Here is a 16,799-nt window from a genome sequence, read left to right on the forward strand (position 1 = left end):
ACACTTCTTTCCAGTCCTACCTGCTACTATCTTTTTAATTTCAGCTGTTCGTCCGTTGAGAGGCATACGGAAGAAAGGTAAGAGAGGAAAACTGTGACAAGTCTCTTTTTCAGAAAGACAAAATAAATCAGAGAATCAAGCAGGTTTAGGTAACAGATTATAGAAATTAGAACCAACAGAGTCAGGTTAAAACCAGAGACAACAGGACGCACGCCTTCCAAGTGACTCTGAACTCCAGGAGCCTGAGCTGCGCCCTGTGCGGTACAGGGGTCCTGGGGCCACCGTCCAGACCACAGGCCATGGCCCTGCCCCGCGGGGGACCGGCTGCCCCAGGCCCTGCTGGGGTTGGCCTGGGCAGAAAACAAAGCTGGGCGCTTTACCAACCCCGGATACCCCAAACGTAGGCCAGGTCCACAGACAGCCAAGGCTGGTGCCCAGAACTTGACCCCCGGAGAGCCGAGCAGCCCACTGGCTCCCTGCTCCCTGCCCACCAGCGCACATTCTTTTTAAAGGGGAGTCATGGAGATGAAAAGGTTCCTCCAGGGGCTGGGAAGGTGGCTCAGTGGTAGCGCGCTTGCCTTGCATGCATGAGGCCCTGGGTTCAATTCCTCAGCACCACATAAGCAAAAGGAAAAAAGCCGGAAGTGGTGCTGTGGCTCAAGTGGTAGAGTGCTAGCCTTGAGCTGAAGAGCTGAGGGACAGCGCCCAGGCCCAGAGTTCAGGCCCCACAACCGGACCAAAAAAAAAGGTTCTCCAAAGAGAATGTGCTGGCGGGACCCAGAAGGGGCTGACACCCTGGGAAGGTGGTGGTGAGGTGAGTGCCCGCCCGCAGGCCCGCCCTCGGCCAGCCTACCTGCTAGCTTGCTGCCGCCGGCCTGCTCTCCGCCTGGCTGCTGCATGTCCTTCTGCCCTCCCTGCTCGGGCCGCTGAGCCGGGAGGACGGCCTTCCCACCTGTGCACACAAACGCGCAGTTTTGCAGACATTGGGGGGGAGGAGTGAAGGGCTCTGGGGAGGCGGGCAACAGATGTTCCCCCCCTAAAATGACTCCGGGTCCCCGCCCCCCCCTCCCCCATCAGCACAGCTTATACTCAACCTGATGATTACCAGGGAAGTAATAAAAAAAAATGCTTGACAATCTCACAGGCTTGTGGCAACAAGCCAATGTTAACCACCTTGGCCAATTAAAATGCAGGCCCCATCCTAACCAGCTCTTAACAATGTGCTTCCTGTCAGGCGCTCTGCACCATCCGCCTGTGCACCCCGACACAGGAGAACAGCGTGGCACCTGACATTTAGTGGTCTGGCAAACAAGTGTGTGACAGATACCACAGTGGCTGTCAAGCCAGCAGCCTCTCCCTCTCCCGCCAGCTGCTGGAGACGCTGCCGCATTCACATGCTAATCTCGTGGAAAGAGACAGGGATAGAGGGATCATCAGCTCCTCCAGAGCCCCTCCCCAGCCGACACTCACCCAGCTGGGTCTCCGGGCCCTTCTCTGTGGGCTTCCCCGTGTCCCCCGGGGCGTTGCGCGCAGGCTCCTCTTCACCTGCTGCTGCCGCCGCCGCCGCCGCCGCCCGTGGCCCGGGCTGCGCGTCCCTGTCTCCTAGTCTGGGGATGTCCTCCCTGCGCTGACCATCTGCTTCTGGAATCTGCTGGGCATCTCTAGGAAGGTCGCCTGCTTTGGCCAGGGCCTGGGCTTGCTCGGGCCTCTTGCCGGCCTCTCCCGCCTCCGGCTGCTGCTCTTCTCTCTGTGACGCAGGCGGACGCAGTGCCCTCTGCCCCTTGCCCCTGGGGGCCTCCCTGCCAGTGTGCCTAGAAGGTAGCTTATTCTCTTCTGGTCCTTCTCCATCTTGACCTTCATCTACCACCACCTGGTCATGAGGAACGGGAGGCTCGTGCCGGTGGGCCTCGCCCATGGGAGCAGCAATACCTGGAAGGACACAAGGACAGGTAAGAGACCGAGATCAGGGAGCGGTCCCCTGGGTGCATCCTTCCCCAGAAACCGGTCCGGGCTTGGCCCCCGGGGTGTGACGTGTACATCAAGGCCCATCCCAAGCTTCCCGCTCAGAACTGTCCGTCCCAGGGGAAGGGCGAGATGCAGCCTGAGCCTAGGACGGGGTGCAGGGAGGGTGGGCACCCTGTGCGGGCAGCCAGCACCACACACCTTGGCCGGGGCGATCCACCTGTGCGGCCTCCTGCTTCTCCTTGGTGTCCTCCTCTGCATGCACATCTACAGGGCCCTTAATCTGGGCCTGCTCCAGGTCCTCTTTCTCCACGGGCAGCTTGGGCTTCTCCCGGCCATCCCCAGCCATGTCCACGACGGGGTCCTGGACTGTAAACAGAGCACAGTCAGCTGAGCTGTGCTTTTACCCAATTCTCAATCAGCACCACACCTGGTGGTGCTCCCTGGATCTGATCATGTTCCCCAGCTGAATGGCATTTTTTTTCCCCTTCTCTGATCCATCACGAGCAACTAAATAGCACGGAAGACTCACTTTTCATTTGTATTTGTAACAAAAACACGTCAAAATGCAGTGTACGCTTAACTGACAGTGTGCAAATCACGCTACACAGGACTCGGTTATGACCACCAGGTGGCAGTATAAGCCCGCCGCAGGCTGCCTGCCTCTGAGGGTTGGTTTCCTTTCCAGGGCTCCCAGCCAAGCTTGAGGGAATGTGAGTTTGCAGTCTCGCTGCTGGCGGGGAAATCCACACCATGAGCAGCTACCAAAATGACTCGGTGCAGGCCTGCAGGAGCCACACAACACAGGGCCGCAGACCACAGAACTGACTCCAGAGGAGCCGACTAGGAAACTATACTTCCATTTATCAGGATCATGTGTAGGTGTCGGACAGACAATGCAGACACTGAGAATAAAGAAAGGACAAGCATTCTGAAAAGAGAATAACTTCATCCCTGTGGCCAGAGCAACCTCAGCCCCTCGCCTGGATGCACAAATGGGGGGCGGGAGGAGGCAAGGGTGCCTGGGTCTGTCACTACAGCAGGTGGGGGCTGACCACCTCCCGTGGGAGAGGGAAGTTCAGAAAGCCACCTTCCCTTTGGTGATCCTCATGAATACAACCAAGCCAACGGTCTGGTTAGCAGAAGCAGAAGCATGCAGGTAGGGCCATGCCCTGTGGGGCCAGGTGTCGCGTGCTGGAGGGCACCTGCTTCCCGGGGACATGGGCTCTGTGGCATAGTTGGGCCAGGCGGCTGCGGGCACCTGACTCCATCCTACAACTAACCGCACTTCCTGAGTCAGAAGCACCCGCAGAGCAGTGCTCAGAGGACTGTGGGGTACGGAGACAGGAACCCCGTTCTCCGATCTCTCTGAGCAGAACTCTCAGCAGGTCTGGGCCGCAGGCACAGGGCAGGACAGGAACGCTCAGCAGGCCTGGGACTGCCCTGAGAGCTCCCAGGAGTGCTGGGCCGGCCTCGGGCAGAGGCTCAGAGGCAGGCCTGGCAGGCCTGGCTGCCAGTGGGCATGGACAGAGCTTCCTCCACAGAGAAGCTCGCCCTTCCCCAGACATGTGACTGGCAGCTAGGCAGACCTCTGACCTCTGCCTGCTTCCCACAGCCAGATGACCACGACCCACAAGTAACAATGGTGCCTGGCGGGCGTGGGGTACCAGCGCCCCAGGCCAGTTCACACGGGAGCTGCTCGGGGCCGATGGCTGAGGATGCCAAGGCCCTGCCCCACAGATGGCGGTGGCAGCACCACCAATACCATCCTCCTGCGGCCAGGGCCACAGGGCCTGCAGCGCAGACCGTCTCAGAGGTCACTGCGCCCCGGGAGGGGAAGCCCAGGGAAGGGGGGCCGGGGCACGAGGCAGGGGCCGCTCCCCAGCCTGGGAGCACTGCCGGCTGCCACCAAGTGTCTGGCAGTGGTGAAGAGGGGGACAGTTCCCATGGGGCCATGCCGAGTGCAGCGCTGAGCAGTCCCACAGCAGAAGGACAGCTGGTGCCCAGTGCCTGCAACCTGGGCTCTGTCACCGCCCCAAAGCCAGCCCTGCTCTTGGCAACTTCCAACCATGGCCGCCGCTCATGGGCTAGCCTGGAGCCCAGGGCCTCAGGCAGCCAGGCTAGGCGTGCCCTAGCCCTCTCCTTTATGTTTTGTTTCTCGGTCTCACTGCTGACTGTATCTGGGCTGGCCCTCATGATCCTCTGACCTCTACCTCTCAAGGAGCTGGGACGGTGGGTATGCACCAACACACCGGGGCTTGCTTTTCAAGCCAGGTCTCCTGGAGTCAGCCGCCAAACGCCTAATTATCTCATCTTCCCAAAGGTGGGCAGCTTCTGTGGCTTGGCATCTTGGCGCCTGGTACGTGGGGTCTGGGGTGGTGGACCAGGACCGGCAGTGTGGTGTGGGGCCCCGAGGAGCCCCCTTCTCCCTGCCGGGCAGGGGGGTGCCACTCTTGCCAGAGGCATGCAGACCCAGGTCTCACACACACACACACACACGCACACACGCGCGTGCACACACGCGTGCACGCACACACACACGCGCGCGCGCACACACACACACACACGACTGGCCAGTGGGACGCAGCAAGCCTCCCCTCTGGACCCGCCACATGGACAGCACCAGTGGGATGAACTCTGCAGGCTGCGGACGTGCGAGGAGAAACACGAAAACTGTGAGAGGAGCGAGCGAGCGAGGGCACACAGATCTGGGGACACAGGCCCGGCGAGGCCCAGGCCAGCTGGCGGTGCACGGTGCGGCCCCGGCTGGGGGGAGGAGGGCAGGCTGGCGGGGGCTCTCCTGAGGACGGCTCGGCCCTGTGGTGAGGGGCCCGGGCCATTCTCCTCCTCCGGCGGGGCGGCCAGCACAGGCGGCCCTGGGCCAAGGCTGGTCCTTGGAGCGGGGGGTGACACCGCAGCCAGCAGGAGGCACAGGACAGCAGGACGTGGCCGTGTCCCGCTGGCGCCTGGGTCACCTCTGCCCAGGGCCTGACACCACTCGAGGCCATCGCAGCCACTGCTGTCCACCTCACCTCTCCCTCCAGACGCGCACATCCCCGAGCTGGGACAGGGTGTGGGATACGGGGGGGGGGGGGGGGGGCAGATGCGCGCATCCCCGAGCTGGGACAGGGTGTGGGATACGGGGGGGGGGGGGGGGGGGGCAGATGCGCGCATCCCCGAGCTGGGACAGGGTGTGGGATACGGGGGGGGGGGGGGGAGGGGAGGGGGGGGACAGATGCGCGCATCCCCGAGCTGGGACAGGGTGTGGGATACGGGGGGGGGGGGGCGCGGGGGGGGGCTGGGGGGCATACAGACGCGTGCATCCCCGAGCTGGAACAGGGTGTGGGATACGGGGGGCGGGGGGGGCCACAGACGCGCGCATCCCCGAGCTGGGACAGGGTGTGGGATACGGGGGGGGGGGGGGGGGCAGATGTGCCCATCCCCAAGCTGGGACAGGGTGTAGGGTGGGGGGTTGGGGGGGGCAGAGATGTAGGCCCAGGCAGCTTCCGAAGCACCCCAAAGCCACTCCAGGGTCCCCTCAGGCACTGTGGGCACAGAGACAAATGACCTCATTTGCCTTTTCTGAGCCATCACAGGGACTCCACCATGCCCCTGGCGGCTGGGGGGCGCTGGTCACGCGTGTCCAGGGGGCGGGAGGCAGACAGGCTCTCCCCCAAAGCAGACGGATTCCATCTGCGGCCTCCCCAACATCGGAGACCAATAAACGGCTCCCATGCTCATGGGGCGGCCGACGGGCGCACGTCGGGCAAGGCCACGCCAGCCCGGCTCTGCCCCGGGAGGCGTCCCCGCGGGAGGCGTCCCTCCATGAAGGGGGCGGCCGGGGTGGCGAGAAAACAGAGCTGGCTCAGGTCAGACAGCATATGGTGCTGTCACACACAGCCTCACGGAGAAATGGAATCCAGATGTGGCTCAGAGCGCGCAGGTGAGCGGGTGGGCGCACGCGCGTGCTGCACAGAGGCCGCAGCTGCTGGCCGTGGACGAGGCCGCGGGGCCCACGGACGGGTCTCGCTGAGGGACTCTCGGCACGCGGGCTGTGGCGTCCGGTTCCGCTGGGGCGTCCTCCCTGACCGGGAGCAGGGCCCCGGCACCCCTCCGCAGCTCCTGGCTCACCGGCCACTGCTCTCACCCCAACCCACAGTGGCCTGGCCAGCAGCCGCCACCGGCCTTCCCAGGAGGGACTGGGCCAGGGCCAACGGTGGAGGTGGAAACCCAGTACCTACCTCCCTCACACGCACCAACTCCAAACGATCAAGTCCGCGTGTGCCGTGCACAGCGCCTGCAGCTTCTGAACACCCCCACTCCCCTCGGGGCCCCCACTGTCCCCAGGGCCCCCAGCAGGCCTTTCTTACACCTCGACGTGATTGCAGGGAGTGAGGCGAGAAGCCGCTTCTCACCTGCCCATCAACCCAGGGAGGTAGAAAAGGCACGCACAGCTCTCCCACACCAGGGTGGAGAAGGCCGGGGGGAGAAGACCCATCGGGCACCTGCAAGGGCAGGAGGGGTGGCGTGAAGGGCTTTCCAGGCGCAGAAAGGCTAAGGGTGCGTGAGCTGCGGGCAGGGCGCGGGGCGCAGGGCGGTCAGGCCAGCGCGAGGGCCCCGGGTGCGCTTCCTTCTGCAAGCCCAGCTACAGCTTAGCGCTGACCTGACAAACACCGGCGCCAGCTTCCCCAGCTGAGGCTGCCTCCGCTGCAGCGGGCAGAGGCCCGGCGAATGAGTCTAACCTCTTGGCAGAAGTGAGTGAGACCAGCACAGGTGCATAAACCCCGGCTGGGGCCGGGCCGGGAGCCCGGGAAGACGCCCTGGCAGCAGCGCCCATGCGGGCCGTTCCTGTTCCCTGGGCTGGCCAGCGTGAGCCGAGCGGCGTTTCCACAGCGAGCGTGCCCCTGCTGCCCTTCTCGTCTGTGCCTGGATGGCTGGGGCGCACGAGACACCTAGTGAACAGAACTTCCTCTGAAAGTACCTGCCCTGTGCACCCACTAGACCGCCAGGACCCTCCGAGGTGGCCTTGCGTGGAACCTCAATCCGAAGGGACTGGAGAACAGGAATAAACAACACGGAACAATAGACCAACCCGAGACGGTCCATGGCTTTGTTAGAGAGAAACTGGCTTGACACTCCCATCCTTGAACACAAAGCCCGTAGGTTTACAGATGCTGGCACCTCCCATGGCCAGGCATGGAGACCTCAGGCCCGCGCAGCGCGGCTCCGGCCCACAGGTGACCAGCCGTGGGCTGCCCGGCTCTGAGTGCCGAGTGCACCTCCACAGCGGCCACAGGTTCTGGACCTGCAGGATGGAGTCTGCAGAACCCGAGGGCACTTGGAAAGTGCCCCCCGCACCCCACGGCCCCTGTAGCTACTTGGCTGGTGGGGCCGGCGTCTTACCTGAGAGGCGGGCCACCTCCCCCTTCACGGCGCCCTCGGCCTCTCCCTGCCCGGCACCGTCCAGCGCCTCCTTGGCCACGTCCACAGGCGGCTCCTCACTCACGGACAGGGTGGTGAACGTGCTGACCACCAGAACACCCAGGCCAACCCAGAGCACCACCTGGAGGAGACAAGACCCAAGCTGGGAGCCGCCACAGCAACCCCCCCCCACCGCCCTGCAGACGCTTCTTCACACAAAGCAGAGGGTGGGGGCAGGGCGAGTAGGAGGGGGCGGAACACAGCAGCTTCCCCGGCCTGTAAGGCTGACCACCACTAGAACCCATGACGTAGCAGAACTTTCTGTGTCATCATTCCTTAATCTATCAAAGCCATCTGTCCGCTGGGACTACCCGCCAGGCTGCGGGGCCCCGCGGCAGGGAGGGAGGACCAGGTGTGGGGGGGCGGGGTGAGGACAACACAGGACCAGGCACAAAAGGGGGGCCGCGCGATGGAAAGCAAGAGTCTCAGAGGAACAGAAGCTGTGTGTGTGACAATTCAGGCCCCAAGCCTGCTTTGTTCAGGTTTTAACAGGGTAGGTGGGTCTGTCTGTCTGTCTGTCTGTGTGTTGCTCACTCACTTGCTGGTTCTCTCTCATTCATTCATTTAGACAAGGTCTCCTTATGTAGACCAGGCTAGCCTCAGCCTCCTGCGGGCTGGGATTATAGGTGAACATGCCATGCTTGGCTTTCATGAGATCACTGACCATCACAGAAAAAGCTGCACACAAACGCAGGGCGTGGAGGGCCAGCCCAGCGTGCACAAGGACAGGCTCCTGAGCTCCACGGAGGGGTGCTGTCTATCTGAGGTCAGAACCTACAACCAACGCTACAGTACGGAGCTCAGAGGCCAGAGCTCCAGGCCACGTTCCGTCCCCAGCTGTGTTCCAAAACATCTACAGAGCCCTGAACATCAGCATGTCACCTCTGCCTCATCATGAAGCAGACCCTCGAGGGACAGTGCCCGCCAGCACGAAGAGCAGTCTCTAGATAATAAAACAGGGCTGCGCCCAACCTCAGAGGCCCTCAGCAACCTGGGTGAGCCATGGGAAAGGTGGGCAGGAACACCAATGGGTCATGGCAGTCAGTAACTGCCTTGGCATGTGAGCCTGGTCCACGGTGACCGTCTGTGAGAGCCTTGGGACGTGAGCCTGGTCCACGGTGACCGTCTGTGACTGTCTTGGGACGTGAGCCCGGTCCACAGTGATGATCAGTGCCTGTCTACATGGTAGAACTGACCCTAAGGCACTCAGAGGCTGACCACAGAGCCACAGAGCCAAACAGACCCAGGGTCTCCAGCACTTCCGCACAGACCCGGGCTTGTGCGATGAGTGCAGGTGGAGCAGGGCCCAGGTGCTGCTCTGTGCAAGGCATGGGGATCTGACCACGGATGGCGGGCAAACCACGTCCACCGTATCCGTGGATTCCGGGGTCCCGGACAAGGACCACAAGCCAGCCCTGTGCTCCAACCGTCCGTGGAGGCAGACTGGGAAGCGGAGGAAGGGCAGCTGGCCCCGCTCAGCCTGACCAGGGAAAAGCCTGGCCCAGATACAGAGCACAGGCCAGGCCCCAATGCCAGCCAGGAAGAGAGGGGCAGAGATACACCTGGATAACTTGGCTCAGGTCAGGCTTGGGAAGCCCAGGGGCCTGACTGTGCAAAAAATGCTTGCTCTCTAGTCTGGACAACACAAATCTACATTCTGTGCGTCACTGGGCGCGGACTCCTGGAGTCGGGGTCCACCACTCTGCAGTCCTGAACCCCAATGAAGGTCCATGGCCAGGCCAGGTGAGTGGGCAGCCCAGCCTCACCATCTTGGCTGCAGACCAAGGCTGACAAGCTCTTGTGTCTAGAGGTGCACACCTACTCACCTCTCCCAAGAGCAGGCTTTCTTCCCTGGGGTCCCTCGGGCTGCCCCAGCCTCTCCCTCCCTGGACTGGCCTTCCCAGCTCCTCTCCTGCAGGCATAGCCCATCTGGCTCTCGCGCCCCCTGCTGGCTCCATGGCACCAAACATCAAATCCACACACTGGATAACCTCGCTTAGGGCTAACCTCGCTGAGGACGAGAGGCCTCTTGCTGATTTCCATGACAAAGGGCCAGGCAGACTCAGTTTCCTTTGGCTCACTGGGGCTATTTCCATCTTCAAGCTTTCTAACTATTTTCCACAGACCATCTCAAAGCGACACAGGCCCAGCCTTCCCCAGGATCCACCACGCACTGGCTACTGGTGGGGCCCAGGGACAGGACACAAGCTCCATGCGGCAGAGGCCATGCAAGCAGCGGTTCTGATTCTGGACCTGTCCTTCCGCAGGAGCATCACAGCTGCTCCTAGGAGAGCCACCTGGGAAAGCCCAGGCTCTGAGCTCCAGCACGCCAGTCAGCGGCTCCCTGTGACTCAGTCCAGAGCAGCCTGGCATGGCAGCTGCCAGGCAACTCCTCCAGATACTAACGCGGAGCGAGAGCCACGGCATCTTCCACACAGAGTCAGAGGGCTGTCCAGGCAATCTCACATACGTCCCAGAGCTTAAGACATATAGCAACGAGCGCGCAGGACTGACACAATGCAGCCATCACTTCTACGTGCTCATGAAGCTGCGATCATGCTTGTTCACATGTCAAACCAAGTATCAACACTGGGCTGAGTGGTTAACACTACCGGCAGTCCCAGCTGAGCCAAGACGATACCAGCTGCCCACGCCTGTTACCGCAGCAACAAGACAGGACTTCACATGCAGAAGAGAGAAAACAGGGACTAGAGGGAGGAATGTGAAAGTATCAGCTGCAAGTGAAGAACTGAAAGATTCAGAGAGAGTTCAGTGAGCTAAACAGGTAAAAAAATTAATATATGAAAACCCACAGCTTCTACACACAAGTAACAACCCCACAGCTAAGCCATGGAAGAGGGGCTGGGAAGGTGGCTCAGTGGTAGAGCGCTTGCCTTGCATGCCTGAGGCCCTGGGTTCGATTCCTCAGCACCACATAAGCAAAAAGAAAAAAGCCGGAAGTGGCGCTGTGGCTCAAGTGGTAGAGCGCTAGCCTTGAGCTGAAGAGCTGAGGGACAGGGCCCAGGCCCAGAGTTCAGGCCCCATGACCAGACCCCCCCCCCCCAAAAAAAATAAAAAAAGAAAAGCCATGGAAGAATCACATCCTTCCCAAGGGAAGAGATCCGCCAGGATGCACAAAGGCACTCAGAACAGCAGGAAACTGAAGGACCTGCTGACAGGTGAGTAACGGTGTACCACACCCCACACCTCTGAACAGGAAGCTCATGAGCATGCCCGTCAAGTAGCCAGAGATATCAGAGATATCAAACTTCCTGAATTCAACCACAGTTCCGATAAATTCCAACTAGATCTAAAAATAAGGGCAAGACTTATTTTTGTTAAGGTTGGATCAACTGAAGTCAAACATTCGTATGGAATAAAAGCAAACAAATATATCCAGAAAATTAATTCATAAGAAAAAGAGAATGAATTAGAATTAAAAGGTTTAGAGGAGCCGGGCGCCAGTGGCTCACGCCTGTAATCCTAACTACTCAGGAGGCTGAGATCTGAGGATCACAGTTCAAAGCCAGCCCGGGCAGGAAAGTCCATGAGGCTCTTATCTCCAATAAAACACCAGAAAACTGGAAGTGGTGCTGTGACTCAAGTGGTAGAGCGCTCTCCTTGAGCTGAAGAGCGCAGGGACAGCGCCTAAGCCCAGAGAGTTCAAGCCCCGCAGCCAACCAAAAAAAAAAAGGTTTAGAGAGTGACAGGTGAAAATGTAGTGAGGACAAGTACAAGGCCATGGGAACTACAACAGTACGGAAGGACAGACAGACAACCAGCCAACTAAAGTAAGTTCCAAAGCAGGCCCAAACATGTACAAGACTTTAATGTATGCTAATGGAGACATTTCGTTTCAGTGGGAAGTATGCAAATCATGCATCTCTGTGATAGGTCCTCCAACAAACAATATTCAACAAGTAGGAGCCGTCTTGCAAAAACCAAGATACTTTGTTTCTTGCACTAATAAAATACAAACTGATCGCGATTTAAACGTGAAATCATAAAAGTACTGAATAAAACGATGAACAAGTTTTTGAAAATATTACTGGTATAAATTGAGGGTATGGCTCAAGTAGCAGAACACCTGCCCAGCAAGCCCAAGGCTCTGCCACTCCGGTACTACCAAAAATATTTTAAAGTAACAATAACAATAGTACTGGAGTCTGATTCTACTTTTAAAAAAGCAGCAGGAGCAGCACCAAGAAAACATCACTCAAGTGATACATCACATGGCTAGAAAGTGCAAAACTCTGAGTGCAAGGCCCAGTAAAACGCACGCACGCACGCACTCACACACACCTAATAGGCATAAAAACTTGGACTTGGGGCTGGGAAGGTGGCTCAGTGGTAGAACGCTTGCCTTGCATGCTTGAGCCCCTGGGTTCGATTCCTCAGCACCACATAAGCAGGGGGAAAAAAGCCAGAAGTGGCACTGTGGCTCAAGTGGTAGAGCGCTAGCCTTGAGCTGAAGAGCTGAGGGACCGCACCCAGGCCCAGAGTTCAGGCCCCATGACCAGACCCAAAAAAAACTGAGACTTGACAAACCAGAAAAAGACTCATAACATCACAGGCAATAGGTTTATTTTCTCAAACTCACTAAGAAACATCTGCCTCAAACTATGCCAAAAAAGCTGCTATCAGATTGGCTTCCCACTTACCTCTCAAAGCTGGATGAAAACCCAAACATGTTCGGGACCTCAGAGATGGGAAGCCAGACCCCAGACGATAGTCAGGCCCTTAGAGAGGCTAACTTGCTGCCCTGGGCACTAGCAGTCTGTGGTGCCAGCTGTGAGCACAAGGCAGGACAGTGATCTGGACTCCAGGATGACTGGAGGAGCTGAGCACCAAGAACAGGAGCAGGGCTTCCCAGAAGCCGCAGCCTGAGGGGGAGGGAGGAGGCGGCCCCTCTCCTCCAGGCCCTGGGCCAGCCACTAACTGTGCAGAGTTAGTGCAATGCTACTGCCAAGACGATGGGAACTCAACAGAGAACTCAGCGACATGAGGGAGATGGGGCCTAGACCCCAGGAATGAGGGCCGACTGGCCGCAGGTCCATCCCAGCTGGACGTGGCCTTCTGTTCATCGCCTCTGACAGATGGAAGGAAACACCACCCAGGACCTCTGTAGAGTCTGGCACTGGGGCTGTAAAACACCAAGCACGCCAAGGGATAGGACCAAACGAGAGAAAACCAAGTAACCAAAAAGGAACAACAGCCATGAGGACCGACTCCAGATGCTCCCAGGTTACAGCCCGGCAAACTCAGCATTAACGAAACGGCCTAGCTGAGCAGCACAGCCCCGAGTACGGAAGGGGCCTGCTGGTCTTGGGCTGGTCAGGGGCCGCGGCTCACAGAGTGCGGCAGGGGCTGTGGCCGGGGGGTCGTGGCTCACAGAGTCCGGGGGCAGGGCGGGGGCTACTGACCACAGGTGGCTGGGGTTCGTGGCTCACAGAGTCCGGGGGCGGGGGGGGGGCTACTGACCACAGGTGGCTGGGGTTCGTGGCTCACAGAGTCCGGGGGCGGGGGGGGGCTACTGACCACAGGTGGCTGGGGTTCGTGGCTCACAGAGTCCGGGGGTGGGGGGGGGCTACTGACCACAGGTGGCTCACAGAGTCCGGGGGCAGGGCAGGGGCTACTGACCACAGGTGGCCGGGGTTCGTGGCTCACAGAGTCCGGGGGCGGGGGGGGGGGGCTACTGACCACAGGTGGCTGGGGGTCGTGGCTCACAGAGTCCAGGGGCGGAGAGGGGGGCTACTGACCACAGGTGACTGGGGGTCGTGGCTCACAGAGTCCAGGGGCGGGGGGGGGGGGGCTACTGACCACAGGTGGCCGGGGTTCGTGGCTCACAGAGTCCAGGGGCGGGGCCTGCTGACCGTGGGCTGGCAGGGGCCACAACTCAAGGGGATGCCACACTTTACTAGCTTGAAAAACATCAAATCAAAATTCAAAGAATAGTTTCTCTAACCCCGTCAAGAGTACTCTTGAAAGTAGCAGATTTAAGGAACCCCAGGCGTCGGAAGACTGTCATAATTTGGACATGCAGTGTCCCCCGAAAGGGTCATCTGCTGGACCCAATGAGAGATGGCTAGGCCTCAGGGCACAGCCTTCACGGGGGGGGGGGGGGGGGGGGGGGGGCTGATCCTAGATTCGTATCTGATGGCATTGCTGGAAACGTTTTAAGGCTGAGCCTAGAGGACAAAGGTCACTGGGGCAAGCCGTGGGGCTATGCCCATCTTGGGCCTCCGTGTGTCTCCGCTTCCTTGCTACCATGAGGTAAACGCCTCCTCTGCCACATGCTGCCACGCCTAGACACTTACGCTTCACCTCAGGCCTCAGAGGGCCGTGGAATGGACTGAGACCTCTGAACCTGTAAGCCAAGATAAACCCTTCTTTTTAAATTGCTCTCTTGAGCACTTCTCATAGGGGGAAAAGTCTAACGCAGAAATCTGAAGAAGCGAGGGATGAAAGAAGCAATCACAGAGGAAATCAGAAAAAACTGTGAACTGAAGGAAAAGGTCAACTCTCAATCTGTTCTTTGGTGCAAGCCCAATGAACATGGAGGAAGCTGACAAGCCATTCTGAGATTCAGCTGAGCACGCAAAGTGCCACTGATAAGAAAGAACACCTTGAAGAGGTACAAGGTGGTAGGACTTCTATTCCCTGCCCTTGAGACATGTTACGAAGGTATAGCATCTCAAACAGGTGCAGGAGAGACCAGTGCCCCAGTGGACAGAGGAACAAGAGCCTCACGCACATATAGGGACCAAGAGTGACATGAATGGGGGGAAGTGGCCAATGAAAGTGTCGTGTGGAACAAGCCCTGCCTGCACCAGCTGAGCCAAGTGCAGCGCAGCTCTCAATGTGCCCCCAGAATATACGCTGTTCCTGGCGATGGTGTTGTGGGAGGGCTTTTTCCATTTGTTTTTCTTTTTCTGCTTCTTAGGAGGATGGAAGCAGGGTGCAGAAAGAAGGGAGGGAGATGTGAACAAATGAAACCTTGGCATTCATAACACACCACGTGGAAGATGGATTACGCAACTTGTGGGCAGGGATGGGAGGGAGCTGGGGAGAGGAACGCAGGGGTGGCACTGTCCAAAAGAAATGCACTCGCGACCTGAACTGTGCGATGACAGCCCCTCTGTACCACACCTTAATAATAACAAGATTCTACTGAGAAAAACCTCGAGGGCCCATCTTCATGGAAGTGGAGTTGTGGCTCAAGCGGTGGAGTAGCAGCCTTGAGCAAAAAAGCTCAGAGCGGTGCAAGGCTATGAGTTCAAGCCCAGTACTGGCAACACACACACACACACACACACACACACACACACACACACACACACACACACACACACACACACACACACACACACGATATGCCTACAGAACCTTGGGCAAGCAAAGTTTTCCTTTTATCTTTTTATGGCCAGCAACAAAGGAAAAGAAAAAGATTGGTAAATTGGACCAAACTAAAACTCAGAACTTCTGTTCATCCAAGGGCAGTGAAGAATCTGAGAAAACATGTGCAGTATGTTTCTGTATCTAGAATGTAGGAAAAACTACAAATCGGCGCCGGGCACAGATGAAGTGATAGAGACTACCTAGCAAGCACAGGCCCGGAGATCAAACTCCAGTTCCACCAACAGCAACAAAAACTCTGCCCTGCACCAGTGACTCATGCCTGTAATCCTAGCCCCGCAGGAAGGTGAAATCTAAAGACCACAGTTTGAAGCCAGCCTGTGCTGGAAAGTCCGTAAGACTTTTATCTCCAATTAACTACCAAATAGCAAGATCAAGTGCTAGAAGTGCTAGCATTGGGCAAAAAAGCTAAGGGGCAGTACCCAGGACCTGAGCGCAAGCTCAAACAGAAGCCATTCCCAAAAACCAGTGAGAAAAAAGGAGCTCAACTGGAAGAAGCAGGCTATCCAGGAAGAGCTGGTGACGGGAGCCCACTGGCTCAGGAGGGGAGGGGCAGGGTGGCATCAGTCTCCGTGGACTAACGGTGCCGGTGTTTCGTTTAGACCCTTCAAGTGCCTTCAAACTCATGCACATCCTTACGCTGGGATTTTGTTTGCGTTTTCCTTTCTGTAAGACAGGACTTCACAATGTAGCCTAGGTTTGGCCTTGAACTTGTGATCCTCCTGCCTCAACCTGCAAGTGCACACAGGTGCCACATGCTTCCCTCAGCACTGGCAACACTGAGCGGTGAACTCAGACCTCCATGTTTGTGAGGCAAGTTCTCTGCCATGGGAGCCATACCCCAGGTTCTTTTTGCTTTAGTCTTTTGTCAGTTGTGGGGCCTGAACTCTGGGCCTGGGTGCTGTCCCTCAGCTCTTCAGCTCAAGGCTAGCGCTCTACCACTTGAGCCACAGCGCCACTTCCTGTTTTCTGGTGGTTAATTGGAGATAAGAGTCTCACGGAGTTTCCTGCTCAGGCTGGCTTTGAACTGCAATCCTCAGATCTCAGCCTCCTGAGTAGCTAGGATGACAGGCGTGAGCCATTGGTGCCAGGCTTTCAGTTTGTTGTTTGCTTGGTGGTGGTACAGAGGTTTGAACTCAGGGCCATCCTTGGCAGGCTTGTTTACTAGGCCCGTGTTCTCCATGTCTCACCTCTACCCCTCTCTGAGACTCTCAGTTACTTTTCACATAGGGTTTCTTTTTCCTGGGCCAGTCCAAACCACAATCCTGCTTATGCTCCAGCACAGCGGGGATGACAGGCTTGCACCACTCTGCACAGGTTTTTAATTGACAGAAATAGGGTTTGGCAAGCTTTCCCCTAGTCTGGCCCTAGACTGCAATTCTGTTCAGCCCTCTAAGTAGCTAGGACTACGGCTTGAGCCACGCTGCCTAGGCTGCCTTCTTTTTTGAGATAGGATCTCACCTCTTGCCTGGGATTATAAACATGCACAGCACCATGCCCAGCCCTTGGCTACGACATTTTAAAGGTAACACATGCGAGGTGTGAAGCGTTCCAGTGCTGCTGGAGGCACAACTGCAGAAACCTCAAAACCGGCAGGCCCCACAAGCACCGAACACTGATAAGCCAACAGAGACACCAAGACGCACCCCACAGGCAGACCCCAGCAACACCGACACTCCAGTATAGATACCAAGAGGCACCCAAATGAAACATCTGGAGCAGCTGTATCTGGCTGGAAGCAGTCTGTCCTGCCCAGCCTGTGGGAAGTGAGGCGAATGCACCGAGTGAGAGCCACACGGCAGGAGACCAGTGAAGCCCGCTGCTCCCTTGCGTGGTTGCACTCAGAGGGGGACTGAGTGGAAGGCAGGTGCCACAGCACATATCCTAAGACTCCGTGCACATTCCTTTCAGACAGACAGGAAAGACATCCTAAAATGCTA

At 58.2% G+C, this 16,799-nt stretch overlaps 2 protein-coding genes across 3 annotated transcripts in view; one reads left to right on the plus strand and one right to left on the minus strand.

The window, feature by feature from the left end:
* Baiap2 (BAR/IMD domain containing adaptor protein 2) overlaps positions 1-2,405 on the plus strand; it is a 164,335-nt gene extending 161,930 nt beyond the window's left edge. Inside the window, exon 17 of the mRNA XM_042669972.1 lies at positions 2,388-2,405. The gene's annotated coding sequence lies outside the window, so the exon portion shown is untranslated. The remainder of the gene's footprint in view (positions 1-2,387) is intronic.
* The window catches only part of Slc38a10 (solute carrier family 38 member 10), a 44,270-nt gene that overhangs the window by 3,406 nt on the left and 24,065 nt on the right, over positions 1-16,799 (minus strand). For both annotated transcript variants that reach the window (XM_042669968.1, XM_042669967.1), the window contains exons 11-14: positions 7,366-7,525; positions 2,164-2,331; positions 1,471-1,929; positions 854-952 (exon numbers count right to left, since the gene is read on the minus strand). In XM_042669968.1, coding sequence (XP_042525902.1) covers positions 854-952; positions 1,471-1,929; positions 2,164-2,331; positions 7,366-7,525 — 886 coding nt within the window. The remainder of the gene's footprint in view (positions 1-853; positions 953-1,470; positions 1,930-2,163; positions 2,332-7,365; positions 7,526-16,799) is intronic.

The sequence above is a fragment of the Dipodomys spectabilis genome, unplaced genomic scaffold (assembly GCF_019054845.1).
Source record: "Dipodomys spectabilis isolate Male_0828 unplaced genomic scaffold, ASM1905484v1 ptg000512l, whole genome shotgun sequence".
NCBI classification, from domain to species: Eukaryota; Metazoa; Chordata; class Mammalia; order Rodentia; family Heteromyidae; genus Dipodomys; species Dipodomys spectabilis.